This window comes from Ptychodera flava, chromosome 6 (assembly GCF_041260155.1).
Source record: "Ptychodera flava strain L36383 chromosome 6, AS_Pfla_20210202, whole genome shotgun sequence".
In the NCBI taxonomy this organism is placed as follows: Eukaryota; Metazoa; Hemichordata; class Enteropneusta; family Ptychoderidae; genus Ptychodera; species Ptychodera flava.
The window spans coordinates 8632269-8649197 of NC_091933.1; the positions used below are offsets into that span (position 1 = coordinate 8632269).

At 38.4% G+C, this 16929-nt stretch overlaps 1 protein-coding gene across 1 annotated transcript in view; it reads right to left on the reverse strand.

Annotated features, from left to right (window-relative positions):
* Positions 1-265: 265 nt before the first annotated feature.
* The window catches only part of LOC139134756 (E3 ubiquitin-protein ligase MARCHF2-like), a 38643-nt gene continuing 21979 nt past the window's right edge, over positions 266-16929 (reverse strand). Inside the window, exons 3-5 of the mRNA XM_070701782.1 lie at positions 3637-3886; positions 2968-3110; positions 266-2143 (exon numbers count right to left, since the gene is read on the reverse strand). Coding sequence (XP_070557883.1) covers positions 1844-2143; positions 2968-3110; positions 3637-3784 — 591 coding nt within the window. The 5' untranslated portion in view covers positions 3785-3886 and the 3' untranslated portion in view covers positions 266-1843. The remainder of the gene's footprint in view (positions 2144-2967; positions 3111-3636; positions 3887-16929) is intronic.

Sequence of the window (16929 nt, forward strand, 5' to 3'; positions counted from 1 at the left end):
AGTTGTATATGACGAAACAACAGCGTTTTTGTATTCATTGCGTTTTGTTTCTTTGCATTCTGACAATCGTATAGGTTCTCTTACAACAACTCAGACAACCAAGCACACATTTTTTGTGGCTGTTCGAAGCGATAGGTTCGTCTAAACAATGAAAGGCGAACTTGTCAACTGCTGCACTGCAAGAATAAAGGATTACTTAGCCCTTACGGAAACCAGTGTTGACTATAGAAAAGCGTACTTAACGAACTGAGGAATGGTGCGACCATTATTACACAGTTTATAACCATTTTATTCTTTCTATCTTTCGGAATCATTACACAGAAATATCCATAATCATAAAATGCCAGGCACCAGACTGGTTAAAAAACACTGGAACAATATTGACGACAAATACTTGGAGATCTGTCACTATGATAATTCCCTTAAGTACCTCCAATAGTGGTTTAAAATATTTAACGTGCTTGAATAGAACGTTTAATAAATTGAAACGAGACTCAACTGTGTCTAGCAAGAAGGAACACACGAAAATGACTTTGTTAGGGGCCGTGGACGATGAGTAGAACACGCACACGACGAACGAAACCCACAGCTGTATTTTGATTGTACAGATTGCTATCAGCTCAAACTATTGGTATGAGGTCAGTACAAACAGAAACCGTAGAGGGAAACAATGTTTCAGTCTGTTTTTCTTTCATTGTTCACTCCCTTTATTATAGTTTATGGTTTATTTTATACTGTTCTGTGAATGATGGGACGAAATGTGTCCTCGTGGTGGAGTGCATGAGAAAAGATTGCATAAAACTGCAAAAAAAATCGTTTTTGAACCTATTATTATTGAACTTGAAGAATCGTATGTTTTTATCGTGTGCTTTGTTAACACTGACTGTCACGGGAATCCACATTGTCATCATTGACTAGACGAAAACTGGAACTGACCCATGTATCGATCAAAATTTCACCAATCTTTCCGGTATGGGTATCTTGTATTACTCGAGTTATTTATGGTGTTCAAAATCCTGTCATTAGTGTAATATTCAAAAGAGCTATTTCAACTATTTATCGTGTGTGGTGGGGGGGGGTGTGTGGGTGGGTGGGTGTATGTGTGTGTGGCGGGGGTTAACACGATTTCGTCCTTGAGTTTTCGCACTTCTAAAACAAACGCAGTGAGTTTCGATTGCCGTGTGCGTGTTTTAATTATCTACGATCCCTTAAAAGCTTTGGATTAAAATGATATGTATACAAGGCAAGATGCAGCGAATAATATCAGTCCGAACCTAAAAATATTACCTGAGAATAACTTCGTTGTTAGCATATATGACAAACAATACTACACATCACTTTCAATAGTTTGGCTACAGTTTGTTAATTATCATAACACCTGAAGTTACTATGTAAATACTGTAGGTTAATCTGAGTATTTGAACCTCCATCAATTGCTATCTTTTCGACAAATATATACAAAATAAACTGATTACAAATCCAAATATCTGAATTTTAAAAAATGAGCCCTTGGCACTATCATATATCCCAGTGTTTAGTGTGAAGGATGCGATACCAATGTCCAGCATCGGTAATCAGAGTGTCTGTATATGTACTGTGACGGTGTCCCGCGCACTTCATGGAATCAAGAACTGAGGTTGGCACTGACAAAGTTCTGTCAAAATTACCGAGAAAGTTGGCAAAGGCGACGAGTCGCTATTTTAAGAATTCGTTTTACGAGTTGCCCCCGTACGTCACTCAGAGTGAACATGTTTCCAGGGTTGTATTTTTGTCAGCTGCTGTGGGTGCGAATAAATGTCAACTCAGATTGCGTGTTTCAAACGATGAAGTTGTCCATACAAAATTAAGCTTCTTCTATTCGCCGCATGTGTTTCTTTGAGGCCTCACTGTATTCCTTGACCGTCTCCCGGCAGAAGACGCAGAACCACGTGACGAAGCAGATCAGTCCCATGCAGCATATTGACACGACGGCAATGAGTGGCCACACAATGTGCATTGAGTCTTTGATGTTCTCGCCTTTCATTAAAGTTTTGACGAGCAAATAACTCGTTATGACTGTGATCGCAACAAGAAATGTCAGAATTATCGATGCAATGATTGATCTCCGTCTGGTGTACGATGGCACGAAGTTCCAGTTGATGTACTGTAGAGACAAAATTGGTGAACAAAATGTTGGTTATCCGTCAGCTTCGGTACAATTTCACAACGATATTTTGCCCGTCTTGTCTAATACATTTTACGTGTGTTTACCCTGCCCGTCTCTTCGACTTTTCGAATAAGCTGCTGAATAAAAATGTTCTTTGGAAACCACTTTAAGCTATATAGAGATGCAATCTACAATTACACCCTGAAGGAAACGTCGTTCATGAGTAGAGTCACAAGAAACGAAAGCGATCCTTTCTGTGCCTCTTGGTGGCAGTAAACTTCCTAAATCATATGTATTATTTAATTTTCCTGATGAAATACATACCATAGAACATGATTTCGCTTCACATGTCTCAAGACTATTTTCGTTCTTTGACGAAAACATGATTGGAACTAATTTGGGATAATTGGATCTTTATATTTTTCACATTACTCGAAATTGTTAGATGTCATATAACTGAATGTTGCAATGTTACAAATTACTCATAAAAACAAGTGTGTAACTTAAAAAGAAAAACAGATGAGCTTACTTTTGCCACTTAAAAAGATATTACTTCATCATCCAATTATCCCAAATTAGTTCCAATCGTGTTGGAATTACTAGTATATGGGCGAAAATTCAGTATGTTTCGTGAACGGGAGGAAAAACGATGATGTCACAGAATGTATGCAGAATTCAATGGACATAGGATGTGTATAAACGCGTGAGAGCAAGTTAAATGAGTGATTACGAGTGTACAATTGAACTCCTACCACACTGAACGCATCACAGACAATGGTACAAAGGTATTCAAGAAAAGAATTTCTTTGGAGAAAACTTACTGGTTGTTTTATTTCCGGTACATATTTCGGGTCAAATTTTTGGTCACAAACTTCGCAGACATTGGATTTCATTTTCGACGCCCATTTGTAAATGCATCTTTGATGCACCCCGGCGTACAGGCATGCGCACGGGAAGATTAACTCTGAAAATTGAGTACAGAGTGATATGCATTAGAAGCTACAGAGGATACTGAGGCTGCGCACTGCAGAGATGATGAAAACCTGTAATGTTTGAACGTATTGTATGCTTGATACTGTAAAATAACTTTAAAAAAAATATATTGGAAGTAATAAAATTACTGTTAATGGTTACGCATAAGAGCTTACATAACATAGTAGAGCTATATGTCAAGTAGAAAGTGCAACCTTTTGGCCGATCGAAAATGACTACTTTTTTGGTAGTACCGATAGCAGGAAATATACTATGCGTCCTTTCTCTCAACATCCCTCACCCATATCTTCGATCGAAAATGGCTTTTAGTGCAATAATGCCAACTACAAGTTGTATCGAAATTATGACAATGAAGCAGACGAAAATTGTCGGAAAAGCACTCAACTGAACAATCGAAATCCTCTGTCAACTTCACAAGTTTAACTGATCACTATGATACTAATAAGATACACAAGAGTTTAAACACCGACTTGGTCGCGTGGTGGCGTTTTACTCACCTTCCACCTGGTTGTCGGTTCCTCGTGCTTCCGCGTACCAGTGACATATTCGACAGACATCTTTCAAGCCAGACATGCTGGAGGCATCTGATCTCGTTGAGTATGCCCTTTCTCGAAATTTGCTAGCTTTTCCCTTCGTCCCTTTCATGCTACCTATGTTTTCCGGCTGCTTCTTCTTGGAATATTCCCTAGTGGTGTTGATACCGTCTGTCGTTTCGAGTTTCACCTCGTCCAGGTGTATTGTGTTCACCTGCAACAGATATATCACATATTTGTTACCTTTTCATTCTTACCTTTATAACCCTGAAAGACCTTAGTCATATATTACATTTGGGGGTTGTTTGTTTGTGTGACATGCAGAAAGCAGAAAGCAAACTGACTCCATCTTCATGGCAATTGCACGTACGTGTCTTCAATTCAGTCCGTCACTCAAAATCTGCTCTTTCCGTCCGCCGTTCTCTAAGATCCGCCTCTTTAAAAACAATAGTTTAACATTTTTTTCATTCGCCCAGCTCAAGCCCCAGTGTTCCAAAATTTCCTCTTACACAGTGTACTTTGTCAGTTTTGAACCTCTAGCTTTGTTTTCAGAGATTTGGCGCTTTACAACCGTACTTATTATTACTATACTGCAACGTTGTCCCAATATTCACTGCTGATCCTAAAGTTGTCACGGATAGATGCACTAGAAAATCAAAATTGCCCATAGCCGATAAAATTTGTGATCGAGTCTTCAACATGTGAACTGAGGTACTCTCACTTCCTCTGCTGAAATGTAGTTTAAACAGTGGACTTCATAGTTATAGACTTGTGTACACGATCCGATATCACATTTTCAAAGAAAGTGTCAGAAATGATTTGAATTCAGGTATTTGTGACATCATTGCAAGAATGAATACAGACACTTTGATCAACGTGTGCAATTTACTATTACTCATCCAAATTGGGCACTTTGGTTGATTGTCAATCACCGCTCCGCTAAGTGTATAGAGTTTTGCCTTATTAAAAGAAAAAACCTAGGGGGGTTTCGACACTCATGGCTTCCCGATAATTCTAGGTCCAATTAAGCAACAGCGACCAGTTTTTCTCGATTGATTTTACGACAGCGCACGTCATGTTACTCCAAAGTAGAACCTTTGCTCATCGATCGATGCTTAAATGCCTGCTCGGCCTGAGCAGTACCAACTCAACATGATTTTATGTTCCTAGGGTACTTTAAGTAGTGTGATGGCTTATAGCTTAAAATACTGTGCTAAAAGTTGGTGTTGGAGATCACTCGTAGGTAATTCTGAAGCTCTCAAGTTCTTTGAGTAGTCTTGGAGTTGTTTTATGCCTATGCCCATTTTGTTTCCTACTTTACGGATACGAATTGTCAATCGACAGAAGGCGAACTTATTCAAATTCCTGGAGGTACACAACCTCTATACAAAGCTCCAACTGTGCTTGTTAACGACAGCGGTAAAGTGAGTTACGAGCTGTTGTGTGTTGTACGCTTTTATGTGGCTGCAACTTGAAATGCCGCTGTTTACCTTTACCATGTTTTGGCCGACTTGGTTGCACTACGAAATTTGGCGCGCGTGGGAACGTGTCTACTTGCTGATTTGTATTGTCGTCTGCGTTGTATTTACACAGAGTTGAAGCGGTCGGACTCTGTCACTGTTTTGCCCCTGTAGTACCTGCATGGATGACTTAAAGCATCACCTGCGTTGTGTCACAGTTACCCGAGCATCGGTCTGGAACAGGATGTCAATAAAATGCTTGTGAAGTTTTCAACTGTACGGGAAGAGTCGACAAAGAATCGGCACAAAATTCACGCGTGATCGATTTAGTCCGTGCGTCTTTAATATTAGTGTACGTTTGTGTCAGAAGTTAAAGGGCGATCGTTCATAGAATATAGAATATCTTGCAAAGCGGAACTTTGACATCTGTCCCGCTTCGATGAAGCAACATTGTTCTTAACAAAAGCTGTACAAAATTATTCAAAAACATGTATGTTTTCGTGTACAAATGATATTTAGTTCATTGATTTCGATTACTGAAAGGCTGGCAGTAATTGTTATCCTGTGTTTTGTGTTTACCGAGCGGTGTGTGACAGTCTCTCATTGTACTAGTGAAAGGTTATGCATCATTAAATAAGATTGTTTTGCTTATATTCAAAGGTTAATTTCAAAATTGTTTCCGCCGAAACTCACAAATGGTAGGTGCCAAGGACATGTCAGTAACAATAGAAAACACTATGCAAACCAATTTGTAGGGTGAACCGTCACTCACAACGCGGCAGACCAAGTGTTGAAAAAGAAACTTTGAACATGCAGTTGATACTTCATTGAATAGTTACTGAAATTACGTGGAAAAAGCGCCAGTCTAATGTCAGATTGTATATGATGATGACATTTATTGCACTTTACCTTAGCCTTGACTTGTCTGTCGTTAATGTTGAATAGGTCTCTGGGATAGATTTTTTGATCTACCACTTGTTCGGGCTCATTTTGATGCCCTTGGGATAAATAAACTTTTTATCATTTCAGTTTTGTGAAAAATCGAAAATTTAATGTTTCCTCTACATGGTAAACACAGGTATGACGGCCATTTTGAATTTCAAATATCGGTAAAATTTGCACAGTGACTCCGATTGTTACTCTTGATCTGGTAAGAGTGTGATTGAAAGTTTCATTACGGAAAGTTTTTGAAAAAAAAGTTTAAGTCTTTCATTTTCAAGGCCCACCTTAGCTCAGCGTATCCAAGAACTTGCGTGTGTGCATGTTGGTTTGTGAGAGCGCAGGCGCAGTGGTTGCCTCTCGTGACAAACAAGTTATTGTCATATCAGCTGAAGAGCTCATTGCGGTGACATTGTCATAACATCAATAACACTGTCGACGGAATTGAAATTAATAGTACACCAACAAAGACCATCAAAAGTTTCATTTGAGTCACTGTTCCAAATTTACATTTAAAAAATTCAATGGTGTAATTCGATTTTTGTGAATACTGATAAATGTTTTAATTGAATTTGCACTAACGTTTTATCAAAGAGGCCTCGGAGGTTGCTTCGATTTCTCACAAAATATCGCTTTCCGCCTAACAGAAAAAGGGTGGTATACTTTAATTAACCGTACAGAGACATGCTGGTTTCAGGGATAATTGGAAATAAAGTGAACGACGTGTTTTTTGGAGAAACGTATGTGCACGTGAGATTGTTATCTTTGTGCACGGCAGGAGGCGACTAACTGTTTTCGTGACCCTTTATCGAAATGAAATCAAATTTAGAAATAAAGTTGTGATCGATGTGTGGAGGTCTCACCTCGTGGTGAACCTAAACCTTTGAATCCATCCGATGACGGAGAAGCTATCTATACAATTTGAGTAATGATATCTTGTAGCTCACCGAACGCCAATGCGCCTGCGCATAAAAGGTAAGCTGACGTTGATTTATCTCTTCATATGAACAATCAGTCATATCAAAGTTATCACCAATTTCGCTTCGCCCATATCGTAGATATATGAGTTATATATCTGTCTAATCCTCTCACCATAAACCGCTGTAAATAAATAAGCCTCGGTGTGTTCACTTATGGAAAATAAAGCGGCTAACTTGCCCCTGGGTTTAATTTACAAGAGATTAAGGTTGCTGGTATGGCATTTACGTCAAAACATGCCGACATTAGATGTAACCCTAATATCCATGTCGGCATAGTCACTGAGGGCAGGCTTTCATGCACGTTAATTCCAGGCTAGGGGAGATATTCCCGAACACGTGATCGTACATAAATACCACAGCAAAAATCCCCTGACATCAATTTCAGAAATTGATTCTTTCGCTAAATGCAGTAGTTGTGTTCATTTTGTTTCACATCCTGTGGAGAATTAGTGGATTAGCTTTCAGGGCCGATGATTCGCCTTTTTACACGGTTCACCGATAATAGCCCGAGCGATTCGTATTTTTCTTTCTGAGAAAAAACAATCGAGTGAGGATTGTGTAAAACGTTTGAATTGGTTTTTCTCCACGAAAAAGCTCTGCATTATAATAGACTTTTGAAGCAAACACAATAACTTTTCATGAGAAAACATTCAACTTAAAAAACCTAGTAATAATGGGTATGGTTTTGCACTAATTAAACGACAGTTATGAACTGAAAAGACAATTAAAAGGTAGAACGAGCCTTGAAGCGGATACACGGACTCATTTTTTCCTAAATACGTTCTGTTCTACTCTTTGTGGGGGCTCTTTTTGAATTTCGTGGAGTAAGTAAAGGTTTCACCGCTTATTTTTGTGAAACCGAAAATCTAATTTTCCCCCATAAAGTTAACACATGGGTTGCGGCCATTTTTCAAATATCGGCAAATACTGGGAAATTTGTTTCTCCAGTACAAACATTTGTACGGTGACTCCTGGCTTTAATTCTTTATTAAGGTTTAAAGTTTCGTTGAGGAAAGTTTGAGCAAAAGTTTAAGTATTTATAAGTTTCGAGTCGCATACTACCTTAAATTTCCTAAATATAGGATTGAAAGACATATCAAACAATGGATCAATGCAACGAGTTTTTCAACGGTAGTCATTTAGCGTGACCTTGTGATGCTATTCGCGAGTATAAATACAAACTTCGGCGAGGGAATCCCTGAAAATAGCGATATCTCAACCTTTTGTTTCAACTGACGGTTATGTTATGTTGGTCTGGTAATCCATAGGCCCTCGATTTCTCAACATAGGTTCAACAACACTACTATGCCACCTTGAACTTTCGCAATGTCGAAGACGAATTGAAGAGACGAAAAACTGGCAAGTGCTTCTCGTTCAAATAGTATAGCTACTGATATAGTAAGAGCATGTATTTGAACAAGACACCTATCGCCACGGCAACTTACGGAAGATTGATAGACTTTCAAATTGTGTGAAGGCAAAATGTGAAACCCGATTTGCTCATATACCGAAGTTACTGCATAAGTAAAGTTGTAGCAGCAATTTCATGCCAACCAGAGCAACAGACATGTCAATGACAAGTACTACATTCTACCTTCGTCGCACGTTGAGATTGTATTACCTTCGAAAGTATCTTCAACACAGTGACACAATTTCCGGGGACATAGTTAACCGTCTGGGGGCACCAATTCTGCCAATTGTTTGCCGTTTGGCCTTTGAAATCTTTGAAACAAGAGGGCTCAACAAGGCATGCCTTTGAACGCAAGTACAAAGTGAACAGATGAAGAAAACGACGACACAGTGCGGACGTTTATTAGTTATACTACGTCATTACCAGAAAGCTGACGGCATCATCCAGCAATCCGTAGCATCTCAGGGTAGCTAGGGATAGTTAGGTTTTATTTGAATCGCATCGTGCTTGACCAACATTTACTTTAGTTCATTGAATTCGTCATGAAAAGTACCAAAACAACCACCCTGTCCGTGTGAAGAACAACGAATAATGAATAGCAGAATATAGCTAGACTTCTGTACACCCAATATTCTGCAGTCCCGTATGTATACGAGTATATGATATAACATAGTCGCATTTCAAAGGAGTCCTAGAGATCTAAGAACCAGCGAAATACTGAATACATCAACCTAATGAGAAAAACGAGATTGTGAATGATTGTGTGACGTCTTCCAGTCAAGCAGGGGAGATTTTTCAAAACTGCAATTAGGCACATTGAAACGGAGTTTTCTAAAAGCCCAATAATAACTGTCTAATTTTGCCCCAATGACCATTGTGACATTGTACACACTGTGAAAGAATGCCATGAAAGAATGTATTGGCGATATAGAAAAGTAAGCTTATCCGGAACACGACTGAAAAGCATAGTGTGTGATAACAAGCTTCGGTGATTCGACTCGTACAACAGTGTCCATCAATATATGGTTTGTAGGTTACCGTCAGAGCTTTCCACTGATTGCACTGTGAGACGCTGTTTGTTGCTCCTATAGTGCCTTTGTCTCTAGTTGTCAGTTTATGTCTATTTGAAACAGCCTCGTAACAAAGTGACATTAATACCTCGATCGATCATAATTATTGTACGGTACTAATATGAGAACACGTAACAAGATCAATGTAATTGTTTTATTGTTAACTATAGTTTATACGATGCTACAAGCAATTTCTCTTTGCAAAACGAATGCACGTATTTCTGGTGAGCATTGGTAGCTTACTTACAGTAAGACTTCCACATAGGCCTAATTCTTCTTGTTGCATATAACACGACAGAAGTGACCTGCAATCGTCGAGTGAATTCACGTTCACCGCCCAAATAAAAGCTGCTTTTATTCATAAGTCAGAGTTTGAAAAACTCGTGCATTCAGAGTGCTTCTGAATGGTGTGAAATTGCTCTGGGCGAACCAAATCTTATTCAACGCTCTGTATTCGTTCGCCCTAATGAGAAGTGTACATTAAAATCTCAGAGAGAACCAGTGGGGTTCTTTGAGGACATGCCCTTCATTGTCAAATCTCCTTGTCCGACGAACGACTATAGAAACAGAGCAGGCAAGTTTTCAGAGTTTCCACATCTTCGCTTGCCAAGGTCTCCCCTCTCCGGGCAGCTGGATGCTTCCCGAAATCAGTCGTGATTAGTGGAACGAGCTAACGAGCCGTGCGAGCGGACGATGGAGTTTCCCTGGCATGTTCTGAATCGGGTCTCGTTTAACTATAGACGATGAAGTCTATTCTATAGGCTTTCTTTCCAAACTAATGAAATAAGTGAAGTAATGACAATTCGGTGTTACAAGTTACTGAAGATTAAATGGTTCGTGTCATCCTGATAAAATCTCTATGGCTCGTCTAATGTCTTCCCTTTCGTCTGCCATTGGTGGAATTGACCGATGACTACCGTTACTAGTATGTCACAAATTACAAGCGCTCCTGTTCATGATCCCACGCGAGAAATTGTTGATTTGAAACCAATGAAACGGCGTCAAGATGATGAGATGGCCATTCGGCCGAGAATTACGCGCGAATCAGGCAAGCTAGTAAATTCATACACTTTATGGTCGCGCAAACACGTTACGTAAAGATGCTAAGCTGAAAGGACGCTGCAAAATTCGAAAACAACCAATTTCGTTGTGTAAAGCACGCTTGAAATCGTACAGAAATATTGAAAGTTAATATTTCTTTGAAACAAGCTCAATCTTAACAACGACATGACTTTTTATCCCATTCCGTTCTCTTCTGTATTTAGACAATAGATAGCTATCATATGAGTTACCCGTGACACAATACACAAATATGATTGCGTCATCAGTTTTCTCACGCATAAAACGAATTTCGGACATGCTATGAATTTCATGTTTGGATTTACAGTAACAAAGACTGATGTAATCTTTCGTGTGTGACTCACCTATAGATTATGCCCACAGTTTCCTCCACAGTAAGATTTTAAAAGATGGGTCCGCTAGAATACTGAGATTACCGCTCGCATTTCCTGTATTGCAGTTTATGTCGAATGACCTTTTAAGACACGGGGATTGCGATGACTCGAAAGCGCTAAGTAATTCTCTGGGAGCGAAAAAGGCTTTCTTTGCGGCTCGATTACTCTGTGTTTGCCAGAAATCCACTTATCAGAAGGCTTGTTTCCGAGGCATGTCCACATTAGGTGAGTTGGTGATTGATGAGTTGTAGCGTGGTTTGTTCAGGTAATCTACGCAACATCGCCCAGGGTTATAGACAAGTAAATGCTACTTCAATGTCGATAATAGTCATAACCTAGACTTTGCTAATATATTCTAATTCTCAGTCTACGCTGTGTAATCCGTTTGCTAACTTTCCTGTATACAGACCTTCCTTAGTTTAATGGTTTGAAGTTTTCACTGAAAAGCACGAACTGTGATGTTAATAGAAGCCAAGTAACTATTTCATCGGTAGCCTTGAGGTAGAATATACGCCGGGGACAGTTTCTGGGCGCTCGAATTTTTACGATACTTTTCTGGTCCACTGTTTGTGTGGATTTATTTTACAGCCTTTGGGGTAAATCAAGTTTTCACCGACTTGTTTTGCGTGAAAATTAAGCATTTAATTTTCCGCCAAGGTGTTAACATAAAAAAATAGAGAGGCCATATTGAATTTTACAGGTCTGTAAGTTTTGGTAATTTTTGTTAGTACTGAAACATTTTCGTGCCTGGTGACCCCTGATTGTTATTCTTGATTGAGTTTCAAGGTGCGTGCAATACAACCTTAACGTATAGACAGGACATCTTAGTACGGCGACATTTTGCGAATGGAGGCATATATGACTTAAGGTAATATGCACCTCGAAAGTGAAAGACTTAAACTTTTGCTCAAATTTTCCTTAACGAGTCTTTCGCTTATTCTTTCTCAAAATCAAGAATAAAAATAGAGGATCACCGTTCAAAGTTTTGTACTAGAGAAACAAATTACCCAAATTTTTCCGATATTTGAATTCAAATGGCTGCCATCCCTATTAACTCTATGGAGAAAAAATAAAATTTTCGATTTTCGAAAAACTAAGACGGTAAAATATCGTCTGACACCAAGAGCTTTAAAATCCGAGTATCTGTCCACGAAGTGCATTCTATACCTTAACCCTTCTGTAACGTTGGAATATGGTGTGATGTATATTTGGATTTCGCAAACCGTCAATCTCTATCGTGGTAAGGCCTACTGGTCTGTATGCATTGCATCGTAATTTGGAAACACAGTTCTGACTCGCGAGACGCGCCGACTAACGCACGTTGTTACTTACCTAAGTGCAGAGAACATTTGCAAGTGGAGTAAGCTATCATTCAAGTTATTAAAATTCATTCATCAGTAGATATTTTGCCCCTAGCCACTTCATAACCTGACTTACTGTGTTGTTACATTTTGGTTTTGTTTAAGTAAATCTAGTTGCGGAGATATATCATCTCTTTTGTTACCAATCGCGAATTCTACTGAACAATGCTACCGCTATTTCAGGCTTTAAACAAATCGAAAAATTCTAAGTACAACGCTTTGTATAGCGCTGAGAAACACTTTGGCCACTGGTCACCTTCCACACTGACATCAAACTTTATGTCACCACATGCAGTCAGTGTGGTAACAACCATTTGTGACGTTGCATCCAAAACGGATGTTCAAGCTATTCGTTCGACGTTTTTTAACTAATGAATGATCAAAAACAGCAATTGAATAACTAGCCCGGGGATGCGAGTGTTTGCTGTGCATCAGGTTGTCAGTGACTTAATCTTTGGTCGAGAATCACACACGCCCGTACTTTTTCCATTTTCCCTCGTTTTTGTGCAGCGTGAGTGTTAACTGAATGCAGTTAGAGAGTGTATTATTAAGTGATAAAAAGCCTTTTATGTATTTTCAATTCTATGATTTAATGAAAAGGTGGCTTTGCTTCGATAACCTTGAACAGTGACCCGTGGGTTTTCACGTGGTCCCAAACATCTGCAAAAAAACTAATCAATCCACCCTTGCGCAGTCGAATCGAAAGGAAGCAAAACTCTTGTTGTAGTCCGAGACAAATCCTTAGAAAGACTGATGTTTGTTTTGCGACACGTTAAACACATCTGTAGACATAGCCATTGATCACTTGAAATTCTGCAGGTTTGCGAGGTCACAGGTAATGAATGTAAATTTCAGACTTCCTTTCTCGTTTGTCTGTTGTCAGGCATTCTTTACTCGAGTGAAAGGGTCACCTGAGACATATGGTTCGGTCAAGGCTGGTCCATTGTGCTCTGCGAAGTGAATCTGACTAATAAGCCGCGTAGTGGTCATCAAACAACCGTTTCTATATAAAGGAAGGTGACTGGTTCTATCGAACTGTTTTGTGTACTTATAAGGGTGTGACAACGTTTCGCTATGCTGCAAAACAGTCGACCTAGTTTCTTCAGCGTTGGTGGAAAGTGAACAATAGTTTGACCTAAGCTTTGAGGGATTACGACAATAAATAATTCTCCTGGGAGCTGAATCAAGCTTAGAGTTGACATCAGGACATTTGTTACAATTGAACATGGCAGAGGTCTGTGTACAAAGGTGACGTTTACATGGCAACAGAAAAATGCGCTGTAAAAGTGTTCCTCAGAAACGGAGATTCTACTTTTGCTTAATTTGACTTTTTATTTAAAAAATGCCATGACATCACTGAACTGTAAAACCTTCTGCACTTCACTTTTTTGTTTCAATCGGTGATGGCGTTCTCACACAGTGAATACATTTGTTGGAAACAGTTTAAAGGGAAACAGTCGTCGGAACTGCGTTCAAAGGTCGTATGGGACCCATACGACCAATGTACACACTGCATCCATGGTACGATGGTGATTGATGAAAGTTAAAACATGTCAGTCATAATCTACTTTGTAGAATTTAAATGTTGCAGCTATGATGATGAGATGCACCTTGATAACGTGCACGAAATACATTGTTTGTAAACAAGAAACTCGCACAAGCGCAGTTCCGACGACTGTATCCCTTTACAGTTTGTTTCTATCTGATGGTATATTCTTGAGTGACAAGACATCGATGTTGTAAAATAACGACTCCTTGGAGAAAAATATGAATAACGCGCACCGCTTCACTTGTTTCTCAAAAAATTCCAAAGGAGCAGTGATAAATCTTGCCATTCTTGGAGAAGTGTAACTTTCTTGAATGATGTAAAAATACTTTATGGGATGCGACAAGCCGATAATGCATCGGAACCGGTCCGAAAATGCCTTTGCTATTCACCTCTAGAACTGTGGTATCAGCCACTTTATCTGAATATTTTCGATTCAAAAGTAACAAGATGCAAAGTGTGAATTTAGAAACAGTCCCTCCTCAAAAGGGGGCATTGATTTGCAGCAGCTGTCTGCATCGTTGTCGATTTTTACTCGGGAATGCTTTAGGATTATATCGGAACGGCCAGCGATAACTTCCTGATCGCACGACGGACATGCTAATTCTGAAAGATGAGAAGAGAACAAAAAGACCGACCCGCCGTCCATTTTAGAGAAATTTAAGTCGATGACTGAAGAGCTCAGGTAACCTATAAGTGTACTGCCTGTATTACCCCTATTTGTAACAATCAACCCTATTTGTAACAAATTTAATTTCAAAAAAACTTTGCCAAATATGTTGAAATATTAATGAAATATGCATATTTGTATGTTTGAGGGCAATTTTCTCTTTTTTCCTTGTCAAAACTCATTTTTCCGAAACTGCTTTTGTTACAAATTGGGTTGATTGTTACAAATAGGGGTGACACATGTCAACCCTATTTGTAACAATCAACCCTATTTGTAACAAAACCTAAATTTCAAAGAAACTTGGCCGTATTTGATGAATTCTTGATGAAATATACATATAAGTATGTTCGGGGACAATTTTCTTTGTTTTCCTTGTTGAAACTCATTTGTACGAAAATGCTCGTGAGATTAAATTTCGTTGTGCAGGTTCCTAGGGATAAGAGCCCTACTCGTAAGATATAATCAAGTCGTGCAGATACATGCCAAAGGTTTGTTTCGGGGCAATTTTCACCATTTCGGTCAAAATGTTAAAAATCTTGTTTTCTGACCGAAATCATACTAAACCTATATGGGGTTAACTTTTGTTACAAATTGGGTTGATTGTTACAAATAGGGTTGACGTGTCAACCCTATTTGTAACAATCAACCCTATTTGTAACAAAAGTTAACCAACTTGAAACAAAACCTAATTTCCTACAAAACTTGGCCGTGTTTGATGAAATATTGATGAAATGTACATATTAGTATCTTTTGGGGCAATTTTTATTTTTTCCTTGTCGAAACTCATTTTTCCGAAAATGCTCGTTAGATTAACTTTCGTTGTGCAGGTTGCCTAGTATAAGAGGCCTATTCGTAAGATATAATCAAGTTGTGCAGATAGGTTTTTCGGGGCAATTTTCCCCGATTTCGGTCAAAAATGTTAAAAATCTTGTTTTCTGACAGAAATCATACTAAACCTATATTTGGTTAACTTTTGTTACAAATTGGGTTGATTGTTACAAATAGGTTGACGTGTCAACCCTATTTGTAAAAATCACCCTATTTGTAACAATCAACCCTATTTGTAACAAAATTTATACAAACTTGAAACAAAACCTAATTTTCTAAAAAACTTGGCCGTATTTGATGAAATCTTGATGAAATATACATATTAGTATGTTTTGGGGCAATTTTTATTTTTTTCCTTGTCGAAACTTATTTTTTCCGAAAATGCTCGTTAGATTAACTTTCGTTGTGCAGGTTGCCTAGTATAAGAGGCCTACTCGTAACATATTATCGAGTTGTGCAGATACATGCCAAAGGTTTTTTCGGGGCAATTTTCCCCAATTTCGGTCGAAAATGTTAAAAATCTTGTTTTCTGACCGAAATCATACTAAACCTATATGGTGTTAACTTTTGTTACAAATTGGGTTGATTGTTACAAATAGGGTTGACGTGTCAACCCTATTTGTAACAATCAACCCTATTTGTAACAAAATTTAACCAACTTGAAACAAAACCTAATTTTCTAAAAAACTTGGCCGTATTTGATGAAATCTTGATGAAATATACATATTAGTATGTTTTGGGGCAATTTTTATTTTTTCCTTGTCGAAACTTATGTTTTCCGAAAATGCTCGTTAGATTAACTTTCGTTGTGCAGGTTGCCTAGTATAAGAGGCCTATTCGAAAGATATAGTCAAGTTGTGCAGATAGGTTTTTTCGGGGCAATTTTCCCCAATTTCGGTCAAAAATGTTAAAAATCTTGTTTTCTGACAGAAATCATACTAAACCTATATTGGGTTAACTTTTGTTACAAATTGGGTTGATTGTTACAAATAGGGTTGACGTGTCAACCCTATTTGTAACAATCAACCCTATTTGTAACAATCAACCCTATTTGTAACAAAATTTAACCAACTTGAAACAAAACCTAATTTTCTAAAAACTTGGCCGTATTTGATGAAATCTTGATGAAATATACATATTAGTATGTTTTGGGGCAATTTTTATTTTTTCCTTGTCGAAACTCATTTTTTCCGAAAATGCTCGTTAGATTAACTTTCGTTGTGCAGGTTGCCTAGTATAAGAGGCCTACTCGTAAGATATTATCGAGTTGTGCAGATAGGTTTGTTTCGGGGCAATTTTCCCCAATTTCGGTCGAAAATGTTAAAAATCTTGTTTTCTGACCGAAATCATACTAAACCTATATGGGGTTAACTTTTGTTACAAATTGGGTTGATTGTTACAAATAGGGTTGACGTGTCAACCCTATTTGTAACAATCAACCCTATTTGTAACAAAATTTAACCAACTTGAAACAAAACCTAATTTTCTAAAAAACTTGGCCGTATTTGATGAAATCTTGATGAAATATACATATTAGT